The sequence below is a fragment of the Prionailurus bengalensis genome, chromosome A2 (assembly GCF_016509475.1).
Source record: "Prionailurus bengalensis isolate Pbe53 chromosome A2, Fcat_Pben_1.1_paternal_pri, whole genome shotgun sequence".
NCBI classification, from domain to species: Eukaryota; Metazoa; Chordata; class Mammalia; order Carnivora; family Felidae; genus Prionailurus; species Prionailurus bengalensis.
In genome coordinates, this window is record NC_057348.1 from 118,330,780 (window position 1) to 118,353,131 (window position 22,352).

Here is a 22,352-nt window from a genome sequence, read left to right on the forward strand (position 1 = left end):
CTCAGCCTGCCCTCACCCCGAGTTTAAGCGGGAATATCGGGTAAGAGCCCCCTCGTCCCCTTGCCCACCCCTCCCTCCCCAACCCAGAAAAGTTGGGGCTGGGCTAGGGGAGAGGGAAGAGGTGGGGGCGGGGATGGGAAAGCGGCCTGAACTCGAAGTGTAAGGGTATCAGTCACTGCCGGGAAGGAAGCTCCGGCTTGTGAACTCTTCTTGAACCGAGATTTAAGTCTGCAGCCATAAATCACCGAGACGTAAACTCCGCCATTCAGCGCGGAGAGCGGCCGGTTGTGGCCCTGCTTACCTTAACTTCTGATGAGCGCCGCAAGCTCAGGCTCGGGCTCGGGCTTGGGCTCGGGCTCGGGCTCCGGCCCCCGGCCCGGCTTAGCGGCCCGGCCGGGTCCCCTAGGCGCGGGATGGGCACCGACCCTCAGCATCAGCCGAGACGGCTGGCGGGAGGGAGACCCCGAGGCCCGGACGCCGCGGCGCAGAGCTTGGCCGCCTCGCTGCTCCGGCACGGCTCGCCCAGGGCGGACTGGGGCGGCTTGGACCCCCCCCCCTCCCACCCACCCCACCCACCCACCCCTCCCCCACACCCCCGCCCCCTGCCCTTCCCGAGGGCAGCAGCCGTGGCCCGGAGATAAGCGCTAGCGCGGCGCAGGGCTCTGCCTGGGCTAGTGGCACCGACTTGGGTATGTTTCTTATGAATATTACACGCGGAGCAGCGTCTGGCTGGGGGGTGCGGTGGGGGGTACTGGGGGCGGGCGGGAGGGGAGGCCGAGGCGGCTGGGGAAGCGCGGGGCGGCGTGGGGGATGGGGCTGAGGCGAGGGGAGGGACAGGAGCGAGAGGGGGAGCTCCGCGGCGGCGGGAGGAGGGCAGCCTCCCCCCAACCCCCAACGCCCTCCCTCTCCTCGCTTCTAGGCGTCACTAAAGTCCAGGAAAATTATGCTAATGAGGACAAACGGCTCTCACAAAGGGGCTCTCTTGCCGGGCTCTATTTCTTGGGAATCCATTTGAGAAACCACGTAACCCTCTGCCCTGAACACTTCCAGTTGGGGTGCAAGGGGAAAGAGAACCATAAGGAGAGTCCCCCAGACTTTGAGCACTTTACCAAATCTTCCACCCCCAACCTGAGAACCTCAAAGGCAATCCTTGGGGGACAGGGATAGGGCCTCCCTTCTCAAGAGACCTCCCCAAGAGCCAACTGGGCTGTCTTTCATTATATTTTTAGGCAGAAACTCTTAAAATCCTGGCAGCCAAGAGGGAAGTAACCTGGGGGAAATGGACACAAGTCCAGGCAGTGAAGTGGGATGCGCTGGGCTCAGGTACGTACTAGGGTGCCTAGAAACCTGGGTCTCCAGCTTTTCTATGCCTACTTCATAGTACAGACGGGCAGCTCACTCACAGGAAAAGACAGATAAAACTCTGACCCCAACACAAACCGACGTCTATAATGTTTTCTTCTCTAATTAGTGGTATGCAGGGACACTGAGCAAAGGAAAGGCCTGGGTGTGCCCCGCAATACTGCCACAACTTTAAGGAGGATGGTCTTTCTCTCTTCTAATGCCTCCCTCCACTCTCCAGCGAACTCTGCAAGGGTATGTGTGTGGCAAAAAGAGAAACGGAGCTTTCATGCAATTCCAAGGTGTCAACGGCCAGTCCTTCTCAAAGGAAGGTGTTAAAAATATAAGTAGTATGTTTAAACTGTCAGGGAGCCAAAGTGTCACCTTAAAGCAAAAACAAAGCCAAGGGAAAAGGGAGAAATCAAAAAGCACTCCTGGCCAGGGTGGCCTCATGCATACCAATGGTTTTTGTCATTTATGGCTGGGCAAGATTTATGACTCGGCGCCCCAAAGCTGTAAACAGAGCACAAAACAGCAAACACTTGCTCCTTATGGCATATTGCGGCAGCGCAACTTAAAAGGGGGAGCCGGGCGGCGTAGGAGGTGAGAGCCGCCGCAAAAATCGCTCGGCTGCATTTTCTCTTCAAACTGGCCTGGTCGGATGTGGCATTTGAAGAAAGAAGGCGTGGGTCAATAATCAACCCGCACTTTCTCCTCCAAACTGCTGACACGACTCTCACCGCCTTCTCAGCTAAGCCAGCTGCAGGGAAGGCCAGCTTTCCGTGAGAACCTGCCAGGGGAGGGGACCGCCTGGGCCAAGAGGGCCGAGGGTTCCGAGGTGAGGGCTGGGGCATCTGGGGCACATACCTTTTCACCCGCACCAAGACTGTGCCGGGCAAAATGCTGGGACTGGACTTGAAGAGCCATGGGAGTTGAGGGAGAGCTGGGGTGGGAGCTTGGGACAGGGTCTCTGCTGGATGGTCCCAGACTAGATGGCTTCCGGGCAGCTGGCTGCAGTGGGCACAAATCTGGCTCTGACCTCAAGACTGGTCTCACACCCTGGCATGCAGACCTCCGGGTTTGGGCCTCTCTGCTGAAATCCACAGGACTGGCTTTTAGAGCAAGGCAGGCGATGTGATTAAAGGTAATAATTTATGATTGCTGAAGGTTCTGTGTTACTGTTTTTTAAGAGAAAAATACCGCCTGCCGATTTTCACTGCCAGAAATTGCCCACTGCTGCGGCTGCGGTGTCTTTTCTAGGCAAATCCCGCAGCCATTCACCCTGCTCAGCCAAAACCACTGAGGTTATCTTTGTGGAAAGGACCCCTTTGCTCCCCCAAACCCCCCTCCTCAGTCCCTGTGCTCCCTTATGTCTTGCCCACGGGGACTAGAAGAAAACATTTTCCCAGTGCTAGAAAAATATCTGAAATAGCGAAGGTGTGCTTGTGCCTCTCTACCCTTTGCAGGGGCCTCCTTGAGAACAGGTCTGCGGGTTGGGGGGGGGGGGGCGCTGGGGTCCCTGCAAGGCTGTCTATAAGCCAGGGAGGAAGGTAAGGCACAAGAGGCACTGAAATCTGGGAATGGAGAGGAAAATTAATGAGGAAATACACTTGCCTGTGAGGGTGAGGCTGGCATTTTGAGGGTAAAAGGGGACTAGCCTGTTTTTTATAGCTGTAGTTTAGCTATTATGGAGTGGCTTTAGCTCCTTGCGTGAAGGAAAAACCAACTGGTGCTCTAGAAACTGGACTACTGGTTTCTTTTCACTGTGCACACTTTTATACAGAACCAGTTTGAGAGTCCATCCCTAGATATTTATTCCGCTGGCTGGCACTGAAGTGACAATAAAAAGATGCCTTTAACAAACCTCTATTCCCTCTCTCATTCTTTCTAGCGAAACTATATTATTTATGAGTCTTTAACTGGGTCAAAAATGCGCCAGAACTGGGTCATAAATCATATGAAATGCTGACAAGTAATTGAACAGCAATTAAAGCTTACATTTTATTTCCAAGGGGTGTTTTAGGGCACTTGAAACCGCCTCAGTTAAACACGGTTAGCGCCCGAGGACGGCAGCGGGGGAGGGTAGAAGCAGCCTTTCCCTTCTGGGGATGTAAATCCCTCTCAAGTAGGGGAAACCTGATTTGATTTTTTTTTTCAAGTACAGAAAGAAATAAGATTTTTTTTTGTTTGTTTAAGTCACGGAGAAAATCTGATTCCCGACTCCTTGTAGACACCCCTTTCCTCCACCCCAAGATCTCCAAGAGCAGAGAAAAGTGAAGTTTCCTTCACCGTTTCAGGGAGTTTTCATCCTTCCCAGGAGTGCTGGGTCTCCAAAGTGCAATTAGCACAGGCTTTCCCAGTAATTTGCAAGCATGGTTTATCTCTCATCTGCTTCTATCCTGGCTACAGCACTGTTTCTGGGGTCTGAAGCTGGAGAAATGTCTGCCTCTGCTTCCTGCGGACTCTGCCTCGAATTCTCTCTAGCCCAGGGTGCACCAGCCAGTCCTTAAAACTCTGCAAGCCAGCTGGGTGCATTACAATGGGGCATACAGGCCATGCACATTATGAAGCCCAAACCCAGTTCTGGCTCCCGAAATTTAGACTAACAGAGCTTCTGGGCGTCGGGCACGCTTACCCCTATCCTAAGCCTCTCCTAGATCTGAACTGTCTTCACCCCTACCCGGGTAGAGTACTGGGGAAACAATGGCGCGTCCTCCGTCCTCCGGGTCTTGCACCTTCGGTCCCGCGCGTGGGAAAGCGCGTCCTCCAACCAACCCAGCACTGAACAAAGTGGCCTGAAGCATCATCAATAAAATGGCAGCGCGTCTGCACACTCATTGATTTCCCTCTCCCAGCTGCTCTGGCTGCCTAGGTCAGCCCTACCTCTCCATCCCTGGCCGCCAGCAAACGCGGCCAAGCCGGGAGAGATTCCCCTTCCCATCCACCCAGCCCCCACCCCCTCCAGGCCGTCTCGCCGAGCAAGCGCCGCGCGGGCCACCTCGGCCAGAGCCGCTGCTTCGGGACCCTCCCTCCGCCTGCGGCTCAGCTCCTGGGACTCAAGCCCCGCTGCAGTGGACAAAGCCGCCAGAGCGCTGGAGGCCACCGGGCTCACCTCGCAGCCCCCAAGCGCCCTTTCCTTTACATCCCCCTACACTTTCCAGAGAATTAAACTCAGTCTGAGGTGCTACTGGAGATCTTTCAGATGGTTTCGGTTCTATGAGAGAAACAAAGGAAGAGAGGGGCTGAGGGTCCTGTCGGTGAACCAGGGTCTCCTCGCCTGACCTTTGTCTCTCACAGCCCTAACTCACTCTAAATATGAACAATCGGCGGAAATACCTTAAAATAAATTCCATCCTCCTGGTGTGGCCTCGAGTCCCATCGGCTAGCTCGCCCAGAACCGCTCCATGAGCGCTGAAAACTGCAACCCGCTAGGAGAGCGCTCTCCGGAGAAGGGGAAGGAGAAGGAGGAGGTGGGTGCGTGGGGGTGGGGGGAGAAAGCTCTCGCTCTGTAGAGAATCTAGAAAACGTAATCACAGGCGAAGCCCGCCCGGGTCTCCGCTCCAAATGCCACAATAATGCGCTGTATTATGTGCTCACGTGGTCATACGTCAACTTAAATCCTTTTATTTGAAATAGGAAATCACTGAAGGGACTAGGTTTCCAAGCAGAACATTTAGCTTTGGGGGAGGGGAAGTGGGGAACCTTGCCCAGCAGTGGGGAAGAGTTTCATCTAGGGCAGTAGGACGCTGGGGGCACCCCCCCCCCAACATGTGCCACACTGGGCCACTTATCTCCACTTATATTTCTGTACAAATGATCCAAACAGCAATGCTGTCCCCATTCTCAGAGTCCATGTAACTTTCTGTACAGTCTTCCACACGCAGACAAGCTGAAGCCTGCACACCCAAGCACGCCAGTCTCCTCTGGCCTGCTAGCCAGTACGTCAAAAGGCAAGGCCCAGGCCCTGTTTCCAGAAGAAAACCCAGTAATGACTGGCTTAGTCAGTGGACTCCCTCATGGCCTGCCATTGTATGGAGTTTGCTACCACCCACGCCAAAAGGCCCCAAATTACCTGACAAAAGGCTAAGTTGATTTTGTTCAATGGGAGCCCTCTAGGGAAGAGGTGCTTGCCTCTAGAGTGGTGGGTCAGGGTTTTGCAAAATCTGGAGGGACTCAGTGCCCTGGCTAAACCTACACTTGCGTACTTCCTCAGTGCACAGCTGAGCGATACATGAAATTATAGGCTTCTAACAATGGAAAATGTAAGGGGAAATGATCTAATTGACTCTGTAAGAGAAAAACTATATATACAACCAATCTTTGCTGGCATCCCTTGAATTAACCTACAAGGTAACCTGGGACCCTTTTGCAGATGGGTCTGTCCACCCTCCCCTAACACAAGTCTGTCCACCAGCAGAAAATGAACAGGACCAACTCTGCTCTGGAGCAACTGAGCTGAACCAACCCCCCCTCCCCGGCCCTGCCCTGCTTCTACTCCTGACTTCTGCTTGGTGACACTGTCTACTGATTGTAACACTTCACCCTCTCAGGACCTGCCTTAAAAGTTTCTTTTTTCAGGTCTTAGTTTCTGAACTTCTTAGTTTCTGAAGTGGTGGGCTCCTGGTGCCTTATTCTTTTCTTTCTTTAGAGTGGATCTTCAGCTGGCTAGGCCTCTCTAAGAGTGAGGACTCACTTCTAGCAGCTACAGGATTCCTCCTCCTCCTCTCCTGCCCTGCAGGGGCCTAGTGAGAATGTAAGGCCCTCAGTAAGGGGGCCTGGTCACGGGGGTGTCCAAATCAGAAGGGCAATAAAAGAGGAGGAGACCTAATCCTTTGGAAGTGAGCCCTGGCCTACGCTGGTGGCAGTATTCCAACAAAGTTCTGTCTGTGGTAGAGCTGGGAGAGAACCTCTCTGTGAACTGACCCAACTCTGACCTAAGCCACAAGCTGGAAAGTGAGAACCCAAAGTGCAAACCTACTTCTCTCAGGTATGGGGTGTGGGGGATAGAACCAAAGGCCGGTTTCCCAAAAAGCACTCTGCAGTCCCCCAAGGACTCACACAACTAACACATTGTCCCCTGCTCCCCTTATGCAGTCCCCCCACCCTGCCTGTGCCAAATATTTCACCCCGAACTCTCCAGGTAGCCTAGAAAGGACCTGGAAGTATTGCCAAATTGCTGGCAAACTCCCATCTCCCCCAACCAAAGTTTCTGCAGAGACTTCAACTCAAAGATGAGAAGGGGCCCCCTTCAGAACTCTCAGAACAGTCTGGAGCAAATCGTAACTCCGAGGCCATAAATCAATGAGAGAAGTATTTGGTACTGCTTCAGAGAAATGCCTTAACGCCAGGAAGGCCCAGCGGCATCTCGGCTCTAGCCAGGAGCCTCCATTGCCGCTATTAACAGCCCAGTTAATGCTCCAACTGCTGTTTAACAATTAACATTAACGACTTGGGTTGGAATGGGGTGATTTGGTGGGATGTGGAGGAAAAAATCTGAGGAAGTCAAAAGAAATTTAACTTTTGAAGTGAAAATGGCTTTCCTAAGAGAGACCTTGGTCTGGGCAGGCCACCAGGGAACCAGCAGCTGAGAGTCCTCCCTCACCACTCTGAAATCCACTCTCCTTGAACAAGGCTATGGACCTTTTAAAGTTCATTTCCAGAGAACGAGAATAGAGATACTCAAGTATCGAAGCCCAGCCGGGAAAATCTAGCTACCGGTCCCCCCCTTCCACTCCAGCCCCCAACCTGGCCAGGGCTGGAGACACATGCCCTGAATCCATTTCACCAGAGCCAAAAGTTGTCTTGGAAGGAGCAGGTGAGCATGGATACAGGGCTTTAGTCAATATTTGCAAGGCCGTTGGCAGATTAGATATATCTGTATCCAAACACTGCAATCTGATTTCTCTGTCAAAAATACACTTAACATTTTTCTCCCTTTAGTTAGCTCTAGTGGTTTTTCTTAGTGGCCGGTAAGGCCTGCTTAGCCCACTTTTGTCTGTGTGTGTGTGCGTGTGCGTGTGTGTGTGTGTGTGTGTGTAGGTTATATATCATTATTTAACATGAGATATTTCCTGTGGGTGCAACTGCAGTACAAATGGGCTCCAAGTTCTCTGGACACATATGGATGTGTATATCATTTTATACACATGGTCTCCAACTCCTGTGACTATGTACATATGCAGTGATTCTGTTGTGTGCAGAGATTCAAATCATATGTACACAGTGAGTTGCAAATTCCTAAAATACTCAACCTATACTTGATATAAATAGACATACAGGAGCTGAGAAAGTAACCCAGGTTTACTATTCCCCTGTTTACCTTCTATCTGATAAGATAATAATTGTATCCAGAACAACATATCAGCCTTACAGCATCACTGAATAGCATGTTGCACTTAATTAACAACCTGATATCTATTTGGGGAGCAAATTTTAGGGAAGACTGAGGCCCGCGGAATAGAAAACAAAAACTCAGAAAACTTTTTAAAATAAATAACTCCTGAAAGAACAAAGCAAACCCATTCCTTCATACCAAGCTTCTGAAAGCTATTCCAACAGCCCCTCCCCCAAACAGGCACAAAATTTATGGATCTTTTACAAGGTAATAAACCACAGTAATTACCTCCCTGCATCCCAAAGTAAGAGAACAAATTAAGCCAGAACTTGGAAAGAATTTTAAAGAGTCTTCCCTTGTTTCCAGTAGGAAAAGAAAACGCAGAGACCTGGGAAACGCGTGCTTTTCCCGTAGGAAAAAGAGCAGTTCCGCCCACCTAAAGGAACGGAGAAGACCCGCTGCCTGCGACGTCTACACATTCGAAAGGCAGCAGCAACCTCCCTCATGCCGCGGAAAGGCAAAAGGATAGGAGAAACTGCAAGGCGGCGAGACAAGTTTCCTCAACGCAGATCTGTGACTGACGACCATTCCCGAACTCACAGTCTCCGCGGGCGCCGCAAACAGTCGACAGGGAGCGCGGCCCACGCAGCGGCCGCCGCACCCGTGGCCTCTACTTGCTTCTGCCCTGCTGCTCGGTGTAGGGGTTTGTTTGGAGCTCGCTCGAAGAAACAAACACGCTCCTCTGACACCCCCGGCCGCCCCCGCACGCACATCTTTGGTCTCTGCAACCGCCCCGCCTGCACAGTGCCGGCCTTTTTCGGGGCAGACTCTTTGTCTGCCTGAAACCCCGCATTCCCGGGGCGTGCAGCTCAAGAGAACCCAGCTCCAAAACGTCTCCGAGGTTAAATATTGACCAGAACCTCCTTCAAGGGGCTGCAGCTGCCTGGACGAGGAAACTCCTCCCAAAGGCCCGTGCAAAGCCCGGAGGAGTGAAGAGTTGGCGCAGCGCTTACCTCGAAAGATGTTTAAGACTGAACCAGTGATTGTCTCCAACTCCGGGCACTCAGGGAATCGCCTTTTCCGGTGTCCTGGCGCTCTGCGGACAAATAAACAGCAGAGAGTAAACGGTGGCTGCGAAGGAAGGGAGCTGGAGAACCGGAGTTGGAAGTGCGGCCCTGCGCGGGCGCCAGGGTGGCCCCCGGGGTGACGCGGACACGGAGGAGTCGCCAGGGCACTCTTCCATGAGGCGCACTCGTTGCTCGAAAGGGTCCAGTCTAAGAATGGCCTGCAGATGATGATTTATTTTTGTAAAATAAATACATACTCCATCTCCGCACCCACATTCTCCTCTTTCTTTTTACGGGGGCTGGGATGGGGGAAGGGGGTAGGGAGAAGAAAATGGATAGGCGGAGGAAGATGGGAAGGTGGAAGACGCTTTGCCGTTGGTGCCAGCTCTGCTCCAAGAGCTCCTCACGCACCTCAACTTGGGGAATGTGAATGCACGCTTTATTTTCTTTCGCTAACAAAGGGAAGCCCTGTCTGGGAGCATTCAATCACAGACTCTCTTGAAACCTCACTAATAGTGCTCATTTCTGTTTGACTCGAAATCAGACCCCGGCGCAGTCTTTGGGCTGGGGGGCAGTCTTGAGAGGTTTTGTCTTCTGGTTTATTCAAGCCCTGGGTGCCTCACTTCTCGGTCCCAGTGGGCTGGCGGGACCACCGCAGCGCCCAGTCCCTGAGAGTAGGCCAACTGCGGCTGGTTGGAAATAGGGGAAGACTAGGAAGGATGCAGACATCTGACAATACCCGATCTGGGGGCCCTAACCAGCCTTGCCTTGCACAGCAGTCCCAAGCCAACCGATGCCCTAATTCTGCTGCCAACTTGTCTCTCAAGGTATCTGCAACCCTCTCTTGCTCTCTAAGCAGCAAATGGTCAGCCAACTTTCTGGAGATGGAGAGAAGACGCTGGGGAAGGTGGAGAAGAATCATCCCCAATGCTGAACCCCGGCTAGATTCTCCACTGCCTGGGACTCTGCTGGGCCGGTTGCTTCCACAAACCTACTCCCCACTACCCCTTCACCCACCCCCCCCCCCGGCCGGTAGCCTCCCCACATGCCAGCCTGCCCCCAACCAGCCCTGGATGCCTGATCCCAGTCCATGCAGTCCTGTTGATGGCCTGAGAGACCACCAAATAGCTGACAAGCCCCCTGACCCTCAGGCTTCAGGGCCCCCTAGCACATTGAACAAATGGCGGAAAACCAGCAACTAGTTGCCCTCTGCCACCCTCTCGACCTGTAGCCCTCACCCTCCATCAGGCCCTTGGGACTCAGAATCCACACTGGGCCCCTTTCTCTTATTCAAATTCGCCCTCTAGGTCCCCACAGGGAGTGTCTCCGGCCTTGGGGCTCCTGGAGGGACCCTGAGCGTGGTGGGGCTTAGCTACCCTGCACAATGCCACTCAACTTCGCCCCAGAAAGAACCGCTATGCCGCCATCCGCCACCCCTCCCCACCAACGACGCTTAGGAGTATTGTAATTATTATGGTTATTATTGTTGTTGCTATTTCCTTATCCCCAAGTCAAATATTCATGGCTGCCGTTCCCCATAAATCGTTCAGACTAATGAGTCACAAAGAGATGTTGCCCAGGTCTCTTTCCCTCTGCAATGGCCGCCGCCGCTGCCACCGCCGCCGCCGCCGCCGTGGCCTCTCTCTCGGCGTTTTTGGCGCTCGCTTGCTCCCTCGCTCGCCCGGCGCGGGTGATTTATGAACACCGGGAAAATTGAACAAAGCCGCGCGCCGGTCCTGTGGTATCTCTGCAGCCTTCCCCCGTGTGAATCAGAACATTATCAACTGTCTGCGCATCCGTCCCACTTCATCACTAAAGCCGGGATGTGACCGCAGAAAACCCAGCCCAAACTCACGTTTCCCCGGACGCGGCGCGCTCCCCGGACTTGCAGAAACCCTGAAGAAAAAGCCCCCAAACCCGGCGTGGGCCCGCCAGCTCCGGTCCTCCCCGCCGAAGGGCTCTCTCTTCAAACCTCCTGAAGGAGTTAAAAGCCTTTGGAGATAAATCTGAGGGTGTGTGTTTTTAAAAATCAAATAGGAAGTTGGGGTCTCACTTCTGAGAGATTCATTCCTAGTGCGGCCCTGACGACTCCGATCCATTCCTGACGATCCGCATTAATTATTTAATGAGTCACGTGACCTCAAAAGATTACAATTTCAATATCTCCCTCGAACTGGCGCTACACCTTTATCTGCTGCAACGACGGTCCTTGTTTGGCTTTTTTAGTTCCCAGGCCTCCAGAACGCAGACACTCCTTGCTCCTTGCTCAACTCCAGGGCAAGCGACTGCCATGGAAATCCCAGGGCCAGCATAGAATTAGTCATTCTGGATCTATGAGCATTGTGGACAGTGGGGTGCCCACCGCTCTCCCAGGCACCCAGGCATCTGTCCCCTCCTGGGACCAAAGGTCAGCCCACCTGTGTCAGTGCCCTGGCTAAGGCGCTTTGGTGACCTAATCTCCTGGGGCCGCTTTGATGGCGCTTCAGGCGAGAACCCACCCTACCTCCCTGGACACCTCAGCACACCTGTGGCCATCCTTGTCAAGTGTTAGCCCAGAGGCAGGTCCATTCCAGGCAGAATAGGCTTGCCCAGAGGAAAGATGCCTGTGCACTTACCCCTCTCCAAGGTGAGACCAAAGGCTCTATTCAACCTGCACATTCATTAACAGGAACATGGGGGAGCATTCAACTGCCTTAGTTTCCTCTACCATAAACTGAGAAGATTGAACCAAAATGGCCTCCAAATCTCTTTCACCTCGGACATTCTTTGAAACGAGGATCTCTTGTAGCCCCAGAAATCAAGCCCAGAGACAGGGGAGCTGGCCTGAGTGGGTGGTGGGAGTTACTCCATGAGTGTGGGGCCTTGAGACGTGATACCAGAATTCCAAGAGAGAAGTTTCAGACTAGAATGTTTCATCAACAGCCCCAGCACCCTCCCTGATTCCAACAAGAAGTGAGAACCCACATTCTTTCCTCCTCCTATTTTTCCTAGCCCTTAGCCTTTGATAGAGGAAGCAGAGTTCTTCTTGGGCCCCTGGGGTATAATATAGAAGAGGGGCAATAGGAACAGCCCTTGGGAAGGCTGAGCCTATGTTCTTCAATACAGGGCTGCGGCTAGGCTAGGGATGCAAGCCAAAGGAGTGCAAAGAACAGCCTGCTCCCTGCACAGAACCCACCCATTCAGACAGGAAGCCCCCTCCCCCACTCTGTTTGCTACACTGATTCTTTGGGTGTCTTTTTTCCCTTTCATTCTAAAGAGTCCTAGATCAGTTTCTATGTTGCAACTGCTGGAGAGAAGGCAGTGGTGAGAAGAGCAGCCCAGTTTGGAAGCTTAGAAGATCAGGGGGACAGAGTAGAGATGGAGATACCCACCCCTCGGGGGAAGAAGCTGAGAGGTGAGGGGGGGGTGCGGAATGTGGGCACCCTCGAAGAGCTGGGTATAAAGTCAGAGATTCTGTGCAGAGGGCCCACTCCCCATATATCTAGGTAATCTTCCCAGGAGCCCCATCCTGGGTATTAAGTACTCTACTATGCCTGTCACAGTTGAATTCCCGCTGTAATAAAACACCGGGTATATCGTAGATTTCAGCAAAACTAGGAAAGAGAGCCTGCAAAGTGCCATTTTTCTTCAGGGGGGAGAGTGTTAAGTACTTAATTCAAACTGTGACCATTAAAGTGTCTCCCATCCGATTTAAGTTGATTTCAGATGTTGACAAAACTTTTATCTCCAGAGTCATGCACAGCTTGGCTCTGTGACTAAAGCAAAAGAGTGTGTGTTAGAGGGAAGGAGGGGGGAAAGAGAAAAAGAAGAGGGCAGCATGTGTAAGGGTCATTTTGGTAGGAGAATTATAGAGCTTACACAAAATACTGTCTTTAAAGGTCAAGGGTTTGAGGGGCCACTAGGGTTCGCGTAAAAAAAAAAAAACAATTAATGAGATAGAAAATTTGTCCTCTGGGTGAACTCTTATGGTTGCCCTAGCAAAGGGAAGACAATGCATGATTTTAAAGCACAAAGTGGGATTTTTCTAAGCTGTTATAACAAGCTCCCTTAAAGACCAAATCTAAAACAGGAAAAACACTAAAGAAATGACACAATCCTTTGGGTCATTTTGGATCATTTTGGCTTTGTAACACTTACCGATACCTTAATAATTAAGACAGCTTAGACAAAAATGCCATTTTGTCCTGGTATATTAGAAAAACAATCTGTCCATCCTTTCTCTTCCTTTCCTGGACAGACTATAAGAGTAAGTGAAAGAAAGTTATCCCCTTTATCCCCACACAACTGCCTCCTGTATGAAGCTGGAGTGAATGCCTCTATACCCCTCCTTCCCTACAAAGGAGAAATATAAGAATTTACCTTACATGATGATAATCTGCCACTTGAGGTTTTGCAGCTTGACACTCAGTTTCCACCAAGAGTCTAGGCATTTTTTGAGCAGACAGCCGAGATGCTGCGTCTTTGCCCGAGACCATATTATTTGCAAGAAGATCCCTCGCTTCTCCACAGACTTTTCCCAGAGAATGCCTTTCAGAATTGCTGTTGAATTACAAAGAAGTATTTATTGTATGAGGTGATTAATGATTCCTGGGAAAATTGCTATTTTCAGCGTGATTTAATTTCGTTTTACAAGTGCGTGCAGTAGGGGGAGGGTTAATAAGTTTCAGCAGCAGTTGCAGTGTCCCCAGAAATCCCTGGCACCCGTTCACACCATATAAAACGTACTTCACGCCAGGTTTGGCCTCACTTGGGAAGGCATGCATTTGTTTGCTCCTGAATTTTCTTGGGGAGAGGTGGAGGCCCTTCAGAGACTGGTGTCCATCACTCTCCTCTCAGATATGGTTTGTTCATAGGTAAAGAACTGATCACCCTTGCCTGTATCACACACAGGGCGGCAGCGGCATGAGGGGGAACAGCACTGCCCGCTGGCTAAGGGTTTGCCATTGACGGAAAAATGTGCTTAAGATTCCTCTGATAGTCCAAAGGTAGGTGAGCGCCCCCTCCCATCTCTGCTAAAATTATAACGCGAACCTAACATTGCACTCATGTAAGGCCAGGTGACAGTTACATTCTAGGGGTGGCATGTGTTGGTTTTCTGCATCTTGTTGTAGAATACTCCTTCAGTGACAACCAAGTCTAAATCCTCTTTACTGATTTGTAAATCAGCACATAAACACTGGTTATAGAGACAGCCCTGGGTTTTGATTTTCAGCCTTTGAATCTAGATCTTTAGGTTGGGCAGAAAGATCCAGGAGCATTTAAGAAAAGTGACCCTCGCTCAGAGTTGAGCTTTCTTCCAGCACTGAATACTCCCAGGTCTGCCTTGCTTGGGGTATATTTTGAGGGTGGCATTATGCTTTTTCTTTCCTCAGAAGAAACTTTGGAGGGTTTATTAGGAAAATTCAGTTTGTTTTGAAAGCTCTGGCTTCAGAAGGAAAGAGGTAAAGAAAGACAAAAACCCCGAAGCTGTAGTGAAGTGAACCTTAAAGACAGCCAAGAAACAAAAAAGCAATCTCAATTCTTTGCATAAACTATTTTTTTTCTATCTCCAGGGAAACAGACAGATTAAGTGTGAAGGTGCAATAAATACCAAAGGGACCACTTCTTTCCAAGTGTGCTCAGAGTTCAGCCTGTAGAACAGCTGCAGAAACTCCTGGGCCCGAAGCACTGCGTGGTTTCACCTTTCATTGCAGGGAAGGACACGTTTCTATGCCTTACAGAGACTTGAAGCCTGAAAGCCTGGCCAAGTTTGGGAAGAAGAGGAGCCCTCTCAGAGCTCAAGAGCCTTCCTGCTCTTTGGAACTTTTCCCACCGTGGGTCAAACTTGACAAGAGTTCAGCTCAAGTTGAATACACTCACACAAATTATGTGAGCAGTCAGAATCCAAGTGAATATAACTTGAGCCATCTACAAGATTTTTACACACAAGGGCAGACATCTCCATCCAGAGAACCTTTTTTTTTTTAATTAAAAGTAGGAAACATACAAATGTGTCTTAGAACTTTTAATGGTTTTTAAAACACAGTTTATTCTTAGCACATGGCTTTTTATATAGCCACACCACAATTTGTACAGTTGCACATGGGTCGAAATGCACTCCCCTCTCCCCCGAGATTGTGCCTCAGAATAAGACAACAATATCTCTACAACAATATTTTAAATAAATGCAAGGAAAGGAAACTAACATGTGTCACATCTACCATCAAGGTCTATACATTTTGAGAATTAAATAATCTTGTGAGGTCCACAATGTCTACTCGTTTATTCAGTTCAATACAAGCTTGTATGAGCTGCCTTAATGTGGAAGGGGGAGGTAGGGAAGGTGGGGGAAAGGATCTGTTTCCTTCTGCTTGCAACAAACATACAGGTATATGTCCCCAGTCAGCGTGGGCTATCCAGCTGACTTTACCCATCTCAAAAGTATTGGTTGCCAAGTGGTCCTCCTCAGGTACCCAATCCTGGCGGCCTTATTCAGGCCAGCCAGCATCCTGGCTATTGTCTGCTCTTAGTTGGCAACCAGCACACTCTCTTTGGGGGAGAATGTCTTCTTTTTTATTATCCTTTTTCGCCAAGCTGGGTTTTGTTTTGGGGTCTGTTATAGTCCAGACAGGTAGGAGTATGGGGAAAGGGGCAGAAGACAGGAGAAAAACAGGTGGGGGAATGAAACTGGTCTAGATCTCTGAAGGTTATATGGAGGAGGGAATGGGTGTTGAGGCGCCCTGGTGGGGGTGAGGATGCAGGTGCGGGCTCTGAGTTTGTGCTTTCCCTGGCGGGCCTGCTGAGGCCGAGGCCGAGTTGGAGGATCGCATCTTAGTGTTGGGCAATTTGTGATCTTTCTTCCACTTCATCCTCCGGTTCTGAAACCAGATCTTGACCTGGCGCTCGGACAAGCAGAGCGTGTGGGCGATCTCGATGCGGCGCCGCCGGGTCAGGTAGCGGTTAAAGTGGAACTCCTTCTCCAGCTCCAAGACCTGCTGTCGGGTGTATGCGGTTCGAGAGCGCTTGGGCTCCCCTCCGTTATAACTGGGGTTGACTGAAAGCCCATAACCCCGAAGGAGAATGCCAAGGAGGAGGGAGTGGAAGAGAGGGAAAGGAGGAGGAGAGAGAAGGTGGGGTGGGGAAGAGCAATTGGACATCATCATTATATAATAACCTGACACCAAGTTCACGCAAGATACATAAAACGGCAAAGAAAATGTTTCACAGGCTATTGACAACGGGAAACACCCGAGAGCCATAAAGAATGGTGCTGGGCATTGGGGCTGAAGAAAAGCTTCAAAGACACATGGCCTGAAGCCTCTGCCAGGGCAATTAAATTTATGGGGGCTATAATTACTGCCCTAACAGTTTGGCGTCTCGTAAATCTCTCGATAAAGGGACCCCGGGTACAAAAGGGTTCTCACGTTAGGATCAGGCGGCTGGCTGGCGCGCACACACCCACATCCCACTGTAGCTTGGGCCAGATGGGGGCTCCCCTCCAGAGGCCCCCTTTCCCTCGGCCTCTCCCCCTGACCCTCACCGCGACCCCCGAACCCCGACCCGGCCCCAGCCCACCCTCCCGCGCCTCCCCGGCGGCGCCACATACCGGCGCTGACATGGATCTTCTTCATCCAGGGGTACACCACGGGCTCCTTGCCTTTCAGGCCCGGCGGGCTCTTGTCGGCCAGGAGCAGCGGGCACGCGGGGGCGCTGCCCCCTGCCGGGACGCCCGGGGTGGCGGGAGCCGCCTCGCAACGCCGCGGGGGTGCGGGGGGCGCCGCGCGGTGCTGCGGGGGAGGTGGCGGCGGCGGCGGGGGCTGCCGCCCGGGCGGCAGGACGTGGCTCGCGTGCAGGCCGTGCGCAGGACCCTTGGCTCGCGCCGGGGGCTGCTCGGGCTGCGGCTGCCGCCCGGGGCTGGCGCCACCGCGGTAGCCATAGGGGTAGGCGGCTTCGGCGGCACCGTGCGCGGGGTAGAGCGCGGCAGCGGGGTAGGAGGGTTCGCGGGCGGCCCGTGGTGCGTAGTAGGTGGCGGGGGGCTCGCGGCTGTTGCCCGCGTGGGGGAGCTGGGGCTGCTGCGCCGGCAGGTGCTGGGCCGCGGGCGCTGGGGGCTGCTGGTAGCTGGGGCCCCCGCCTGGGCCGCCGTCTCCGCCGCCCGGGCCGCTGTGCTGCGCGTACTCCTCAAAGGGAGGGAACTTGGGCTCGATGTAGTTGGAGTTTATCAAAAACGAGCTCATGGTCATTAATTTGTGAAGTGCAAAAATACTAATTTTTCTCGCGTTGTCGTTTTTCTGGGCTCGCCGAGGCCCCTCCCCCTCCTGCCTCGCTTCCCATCCCCCCTTTCCTCAGCTCCCTTCCCCTCCCCCGCTGTCAAGCGCCCACCCCTCCCCTCCCCTCCCCTCCCCCTCCCGCCGCCGCCAACGCCACCAAAGTTCGCGCCGCTCCTCCCCCCTCCCGCGCGCACGCGCGCGCGCGCTCGCCTCGGCCCCACGCGCGCCCCGCCTAGTACCCCCACGTGACCGGCTCCCGCCAATGGGCGCGCCGCGCGCGCGGACCCGGATCAGGAAGCGCGCGGGCGAGTGATGGATGCTGCTGTCCGGCCCCGGGCGGAGGGAGGGAGCTGGAGCTTTGGTCCCCCCCAGCCCCCCAACTTTGGGTCCTGCTGGCAATTCGGGCCCTGCCAGGGCTTCTGGTCCTCTCGGACGCCCGAGTCGGGCCCTTTTCGTACCCTACTCCTGGTCTAGGCCTCGGGGCAGCCGAGTGGCCGCGGCCCATCGCTGACCTCGGGCCCAGCCTAGCCTGTCCTGGCGTCTTCTAGGGTTCGAGGCCGGCGGAGGGAAGGAATGGCGTGAGGACCAAGGAGATACCCTGATTTTAACCGTGGCCCCGGATTAAAACGAATAAGGCCAACAGATCCATATTTTCACCAGCTGATCCCCTTCCCCACAACGTGCTCGCCGAGTCCGCCCGAGATCCCCGGCTTTGAGAAGCCCGGCAGGAGCCGCAAAGGGTGGGTGGGTGAACAGCTGGGAGAAATCGGCCAGAGGAGCAAGGCCATTGCAATGTAACCGGGTGGGCATTTTTCATTTTTCCTTCCTTTTAGAGACAGAATCTGCTTGAATTTTTAGCTAAGAAAAATCAAAACCTTTCTGATAGCATCTCATTTTGATGGAGGTGTCGGTATGAGACTTAAACATGCTTGCATTTAGTAGGTGCGGCCGTGAGAGAGAAGATAGCCAAAGGGTGGGAATAGATAGCGACGCCTCCACAAAATCGAGCTTCGAAACCAGCAACTTCCTATTTGAGAACAATCCCCAAACAAAAACAAGCTAGGGACAGAATAGCTACCGTGCCCAGTCTGATCGCTGACGGGTCTTTTCCCCCCCGCTAAGAATTTTAGATTTTGTCTTTTGGACGCTGCTTCCTAAGGCTGTATCTGAGGCTAAAGTTACACCTACAGGACAGTCTATAATTTCTGAATTGCTGAAAATTAGCATATTAACGATATCAGTAGCTCTGGAAAGGGGGGGGGAGAGGACTGTTGCCTGCCATTTGGTAATTGAAATCTGATGGGTAAACTAATTACGCCATTATTAAGAAATAAATTACTTATTAATTCCACCTAATGTTGATCTTTGAAGTAAATACTGATGCCTTAACTCATAGTGTGTACTTTCCCTTTCTTTTCCTGAGTGACAGACACACCTGGCTCCTCTACTTTTCAGCCCAGATTAAAGCAGTGCAAAGTAGCACAGTCACCATTCTAAAAATACTTTCATATTGGCATGCAAAGCAAGGATTTTTCAGCTGGCGCACCTTAGTTGGTTTTTCAGAGGGCAGGATAAACAGCCTTCTCACAACTGAGTCTGAACCGCAGACAAGGAAAGTTATAGCCTAAGCCTGGAGATACTTCAAAAGGAATGTCAATTCTATCTTCATTTATATCGGTTACTCATATGAGTTACTAAATGCTGGAATATATCCATTTGATGGATAGTCATTTAATGCTTAGCCACATAAAGCCTATTATATGGGACTAATCTTTAAACTAATTTAGGAAAAGAGGTTAAAAAAGGGATCATGTTAGCTTTCCAACTGGAATCACCCTGAAGCGGTACAAAGAGGTTTCCCACATTGGATGTGTGTCTCTGAAGAGTGCTGTCCATCGACATGGGGCACCCTGAAATTTTTTGAAATGAAATCTGAGCCACAGACAGAAATCAATCTTTAGACATCCTCTCTAGAGTTGGGGGGAAATCTAGCCTGTGATACAGCTGCCTAAATCTGTATTTCTCAAAAGCAAGAAAAAATAATATAGACATATATACTATTTTATACGCACAGTATATACATATATGATATAATTTGCAGAACATGGCTTTCTAAGCTTCAGGGGGGAAAATGACAAGGAAAATTTGCCTTCCTCCTTATGTCGTCAGCCTTGAGTACTAGGGTCTTAACTATGTCTGTTTAGTATTATTTACAGACACTAAAACACAAAATTCATGTTGTTTAGCCTCAGAACCTTCTACCAAGTTTCTATTTTAAAGTATTAATGAGGCACAGGCACTGTTTTGTATATGGTTAACCTAAACGGGTTAACTGTGCCTGTGTTTTATGTGGTTCTATTACTTGAGGAAGATGGGCTTACACAGAATCCCCCAAGGCCTGTAACTTGTCTTTGTGGTTCCTATCATAAACACAAACGGAGCCAGGACCACCAAGTGTTATCTCACACACCGACATTTTGACATTTTACTGCAAGATTTATGGCTGTAATAAACAATCTCAGTACCTTTTCTGATCCTTCCACAATCTCTCTTTGCAAGCCATAGCATCGTTCCATTGAATCAAATAATCTTTTGAAAAACACTTTAAAAAGCACACACACAAAAACGTCTTGCCTTTACACAAGATCCAACACACCAGAGTAAAGCCAGGAAGAGTCTAACTCAATTAATAAATAAACTGAAGTTTACCAGCAGCATCTCGCCAGAGAAAAGATGGGATGCCCTGAAATCGAGCAGAGAGAGAGCATGCTAATCTTCTCACACCAACTGGCTCCAGTCCCTAGCAGGGTGAAAGCGTTATCCTTTTCTTGGGAAACTGGTGAGCACATTTGCTCATTTCCACGTGCAGAGATAACATATATTCCCAACAAAAGCTTTCTTAAAATCCCATTAAATGAAATAACTTTTCATCATGTCCTCGAATCCCAGATGGAAGAGGAGAGCGAAGGGAGTCTAAGGGAGAGGGAGGGCGAAAGGGAGGCAGCGTTTGCAGCCTAGTTTGAATCTGATTTGAATCATTTTGAATATATTTGGAACAGCCTTCCCTCTTGAATGCAACCCTGTCCCAAGTTTCAAAGTGACCGAACAGTGACACCGTGTGCATTTTGTTTCTTATTAATCTTACACATTGACAGTCTTTGTTAAATCACAAGGCGCGCCCTTCACCAGCCGACATTTTCATATTTGTTAGACGCGCTGACCTGAAGTTCACCTCGGCCTTGGACTTTGCGCTTCTAAAAGGTCTATACAGTGCCTTTTAGAGAGCAGGGTGCTTTGCCCAGGTCACTCCTTCTCAGGGAAACCAAGGGGGAAAAGCAAAGGAAATGTAAACGTTATGGAATGTATTGACTGTATTTGTCCTTTGTTCTTTAGAGCGAGAGTTCTCCAGACTGTTCTGTGTCTGGAGCGCATACGGGAATAGCTGAATTTCAAAATGCCTGATGGTGGTATTTGAGGGCTTCCCCAATACCTACACTAGGCATACGATTTTAGAGAAGCAATACTTAATCAGCCATTTGACCAAGTAATTGTTTAAGGGCAGTTTCCTTGTAGTAGTTTATAATAGTGGACACAACCCACACATCAGGATTGAAATTGATATCAGGATTAAACATGAATTTTAACCTGGATTGTGCAAGAGGCCTAAAGATAAAAATCCTCCAAATAAAAAAAGTAGGTACTCTAAAAGCAGTAACTTCTGCAGGTACTTTTTTTTTTTTTTTAAACTACAAAAACTGGCTAAGAGGTGTCTATGCTTCTTGAAGCTGACATGTTTCTAAGGTGTGGCATGCTTTTAACCAATAACACGATAGCAAGGTTTTCTTGAAGAGACACATAATTGTCTTGGTGAGTAATAGAGGGGGTTTCAGTTTTCTTCATTTCGCTAGCCCAGATGTGGTGAAGTGTTCATTGTTGTAACAGCAATCACCACAGTTGTTTCCTTCTATTTTCATCTGGCACACCCCCATTTGGCTTCAAGCTCTTGGCCAGAGTAAAAACTTTACACATTGCACAGTGGAAGCAATCTGACGACTTCCATGAAGTCAGTGCTTGGGAAATATTTACTTTGCCACTAAACGTACCTGGCACCAGGAAATCCAATCAACCAGAGTATATTGGGATGATCTCAAAAATCCCTGCAAGAGTCCACATTCTGAGTAGTGGAATTAACTTCTCTCTAAAGTTAAAAAGAACAACGTAGAAAAAAAAAGCGTTTTTCTCCTCTGTTTTCCTACACTGACTACTTGAAGTTCAGTAGATAGAAAAGGAAACTATGTCCCCACCCCCCAAAACAGATTCTAATGGCACCAATGGCTAATGTCCGGTGCATGAAAAATAAAATATTGTTTAGTTTTCCACTTGCAACTCACACATGAGGCATTGGTTCCAGTTGGCTTCCTTAACACACTATTCCCTTTCTTTTCGACCCTCTCACCCTTCCTCCTGAGCTTGCTTCCCCTCTCCTTAGCTTTTATTCCAAATGTATTTTTAAAGAGTCTTTTCTGGAGAATAGAAGTCCCTCACGGTGGTCTTAATGAAGTGGTCTGGCATTTATGGATTCCATTTTCCTGTCCAAATGGAATCTTCTTTACAGTTCAGTCATTCACCTACAGACGGTGGCATTTCTCTTACATTTCGTTCAGGGTTAACAACAAACGTAACGGAAAAATTTCCAACAACAAGAACATGTTCACGGTGCCCATAAGCATTTCCTCGCTGGTGGAAGGTGGAAGAATCCTGCCCTTCGAGGAGCATTTCCACTTCTTTCCTCCCCTTCCCAGCTCTGAGAACTCTTTGCGACTAGTGGGTGGCGGTTTCCCAAAAACCATTCTGTGTTTGAAAACTGCAAAGAATACATTTTGCAAGGAGTGCCTGTGCTTGCCCTTGTCCTCACACACTTTCGGGACCATTGTATGAATGAAAAAGAAAAAGAGGCTGGCCAATCAAAATAACAATTTTCAAATAAAGGAAGTTTCCTGCGCCGTTCTCTTGCCTTTGAAGGTATGGTGAAACATTGGAGACTTGCTACATTATTTCTTAAAGATCCACTGATGAGTTCTGAGCTTTTTAATTTTGTGACAAACCCACAAACAGCCTCCTGGTTCCCCAACATCTGAGGTGTCGGTGCTTCAGTCATCTATGCCTATTTACCTGCTGCTATTCCCTCAGAATGGGAGCGATAATTCAAGATGAAATACAGCACGTATTACTCTTGAAAAGAGGAATTTTCTATCCTTTCCTCCGTAATTGAGGTCATTCAACCACTAGGGTTCACCTGGAGTCCATACCATGATACACGCGTCACTCCGAGCCATTTTATCTTTTGTGCTGATAGTCAAGATC

At 50.4% G+C, this 22,352-nt stretch overlaps 2 protein-coding genes and 1 long non-coding RNA gene across 5 annotated transcripts in view; 1 reads left to right on the plus strand and 2 right to left on the minus strand.

Annotated features, from left to right (window-relative positions):
- Positions 1-22,352, minus strand: part of HOXA3 (homeobox A3) — a 45,118-nt gene that overhangs the window by 6,318 nt on the left and 16,448 nt on the right. Inside the window, exons 3-4 of one of the 3 annotated variants that reach the window (XM_043589139.1) lie at positions 13,102-13,281; positions 8,689-8,771 (exon numbers count right to left, since the gene is read on the minus strand). The gene's annotated coding sequence lies outside the window, so the exon portion shown is untranslated. Of the gene's footprint in view, positions 1-301; positions 414-4,677; positions 5,804-8,688; positions 8,772-13,101; positions 13,282-22,352 lie in introns of those variants that run through there. The other 2 variants (XM_043589141.1, XM_043589140.1) reach the window with 2 other exon arrangements.
- Positions 547-4,182, plus strand: LOC122488033. Its single transcript, XR_006298540.1, has 2 exons — positions 547-689; positions 1,230-4,182. It is a non-coding gene; the product is annotated as an uncharacterized LOC122488033 (long non-coding RNA).
- HOXA4 (homeobox A4) lies at positions 14,732-17,051 on the minus strand. Its single transcript, XM_043589146.1, has 2 exons — positions 16,328-17,051; positions 14,732-15,775 (listed from the first exon to the last, which is right to left on the minus strand). The coding sequence occupies exons 1-2, from the start codon at positions 16,959-16,961 to the stop codon at positions 15,429-15,431; spliced, it is 981 nt and encodes a 326-aa protein (XP_043445081.1). The 5' UTR covers positions 16,962-17,051; the 3' UTR covers positions 14,732-15,428.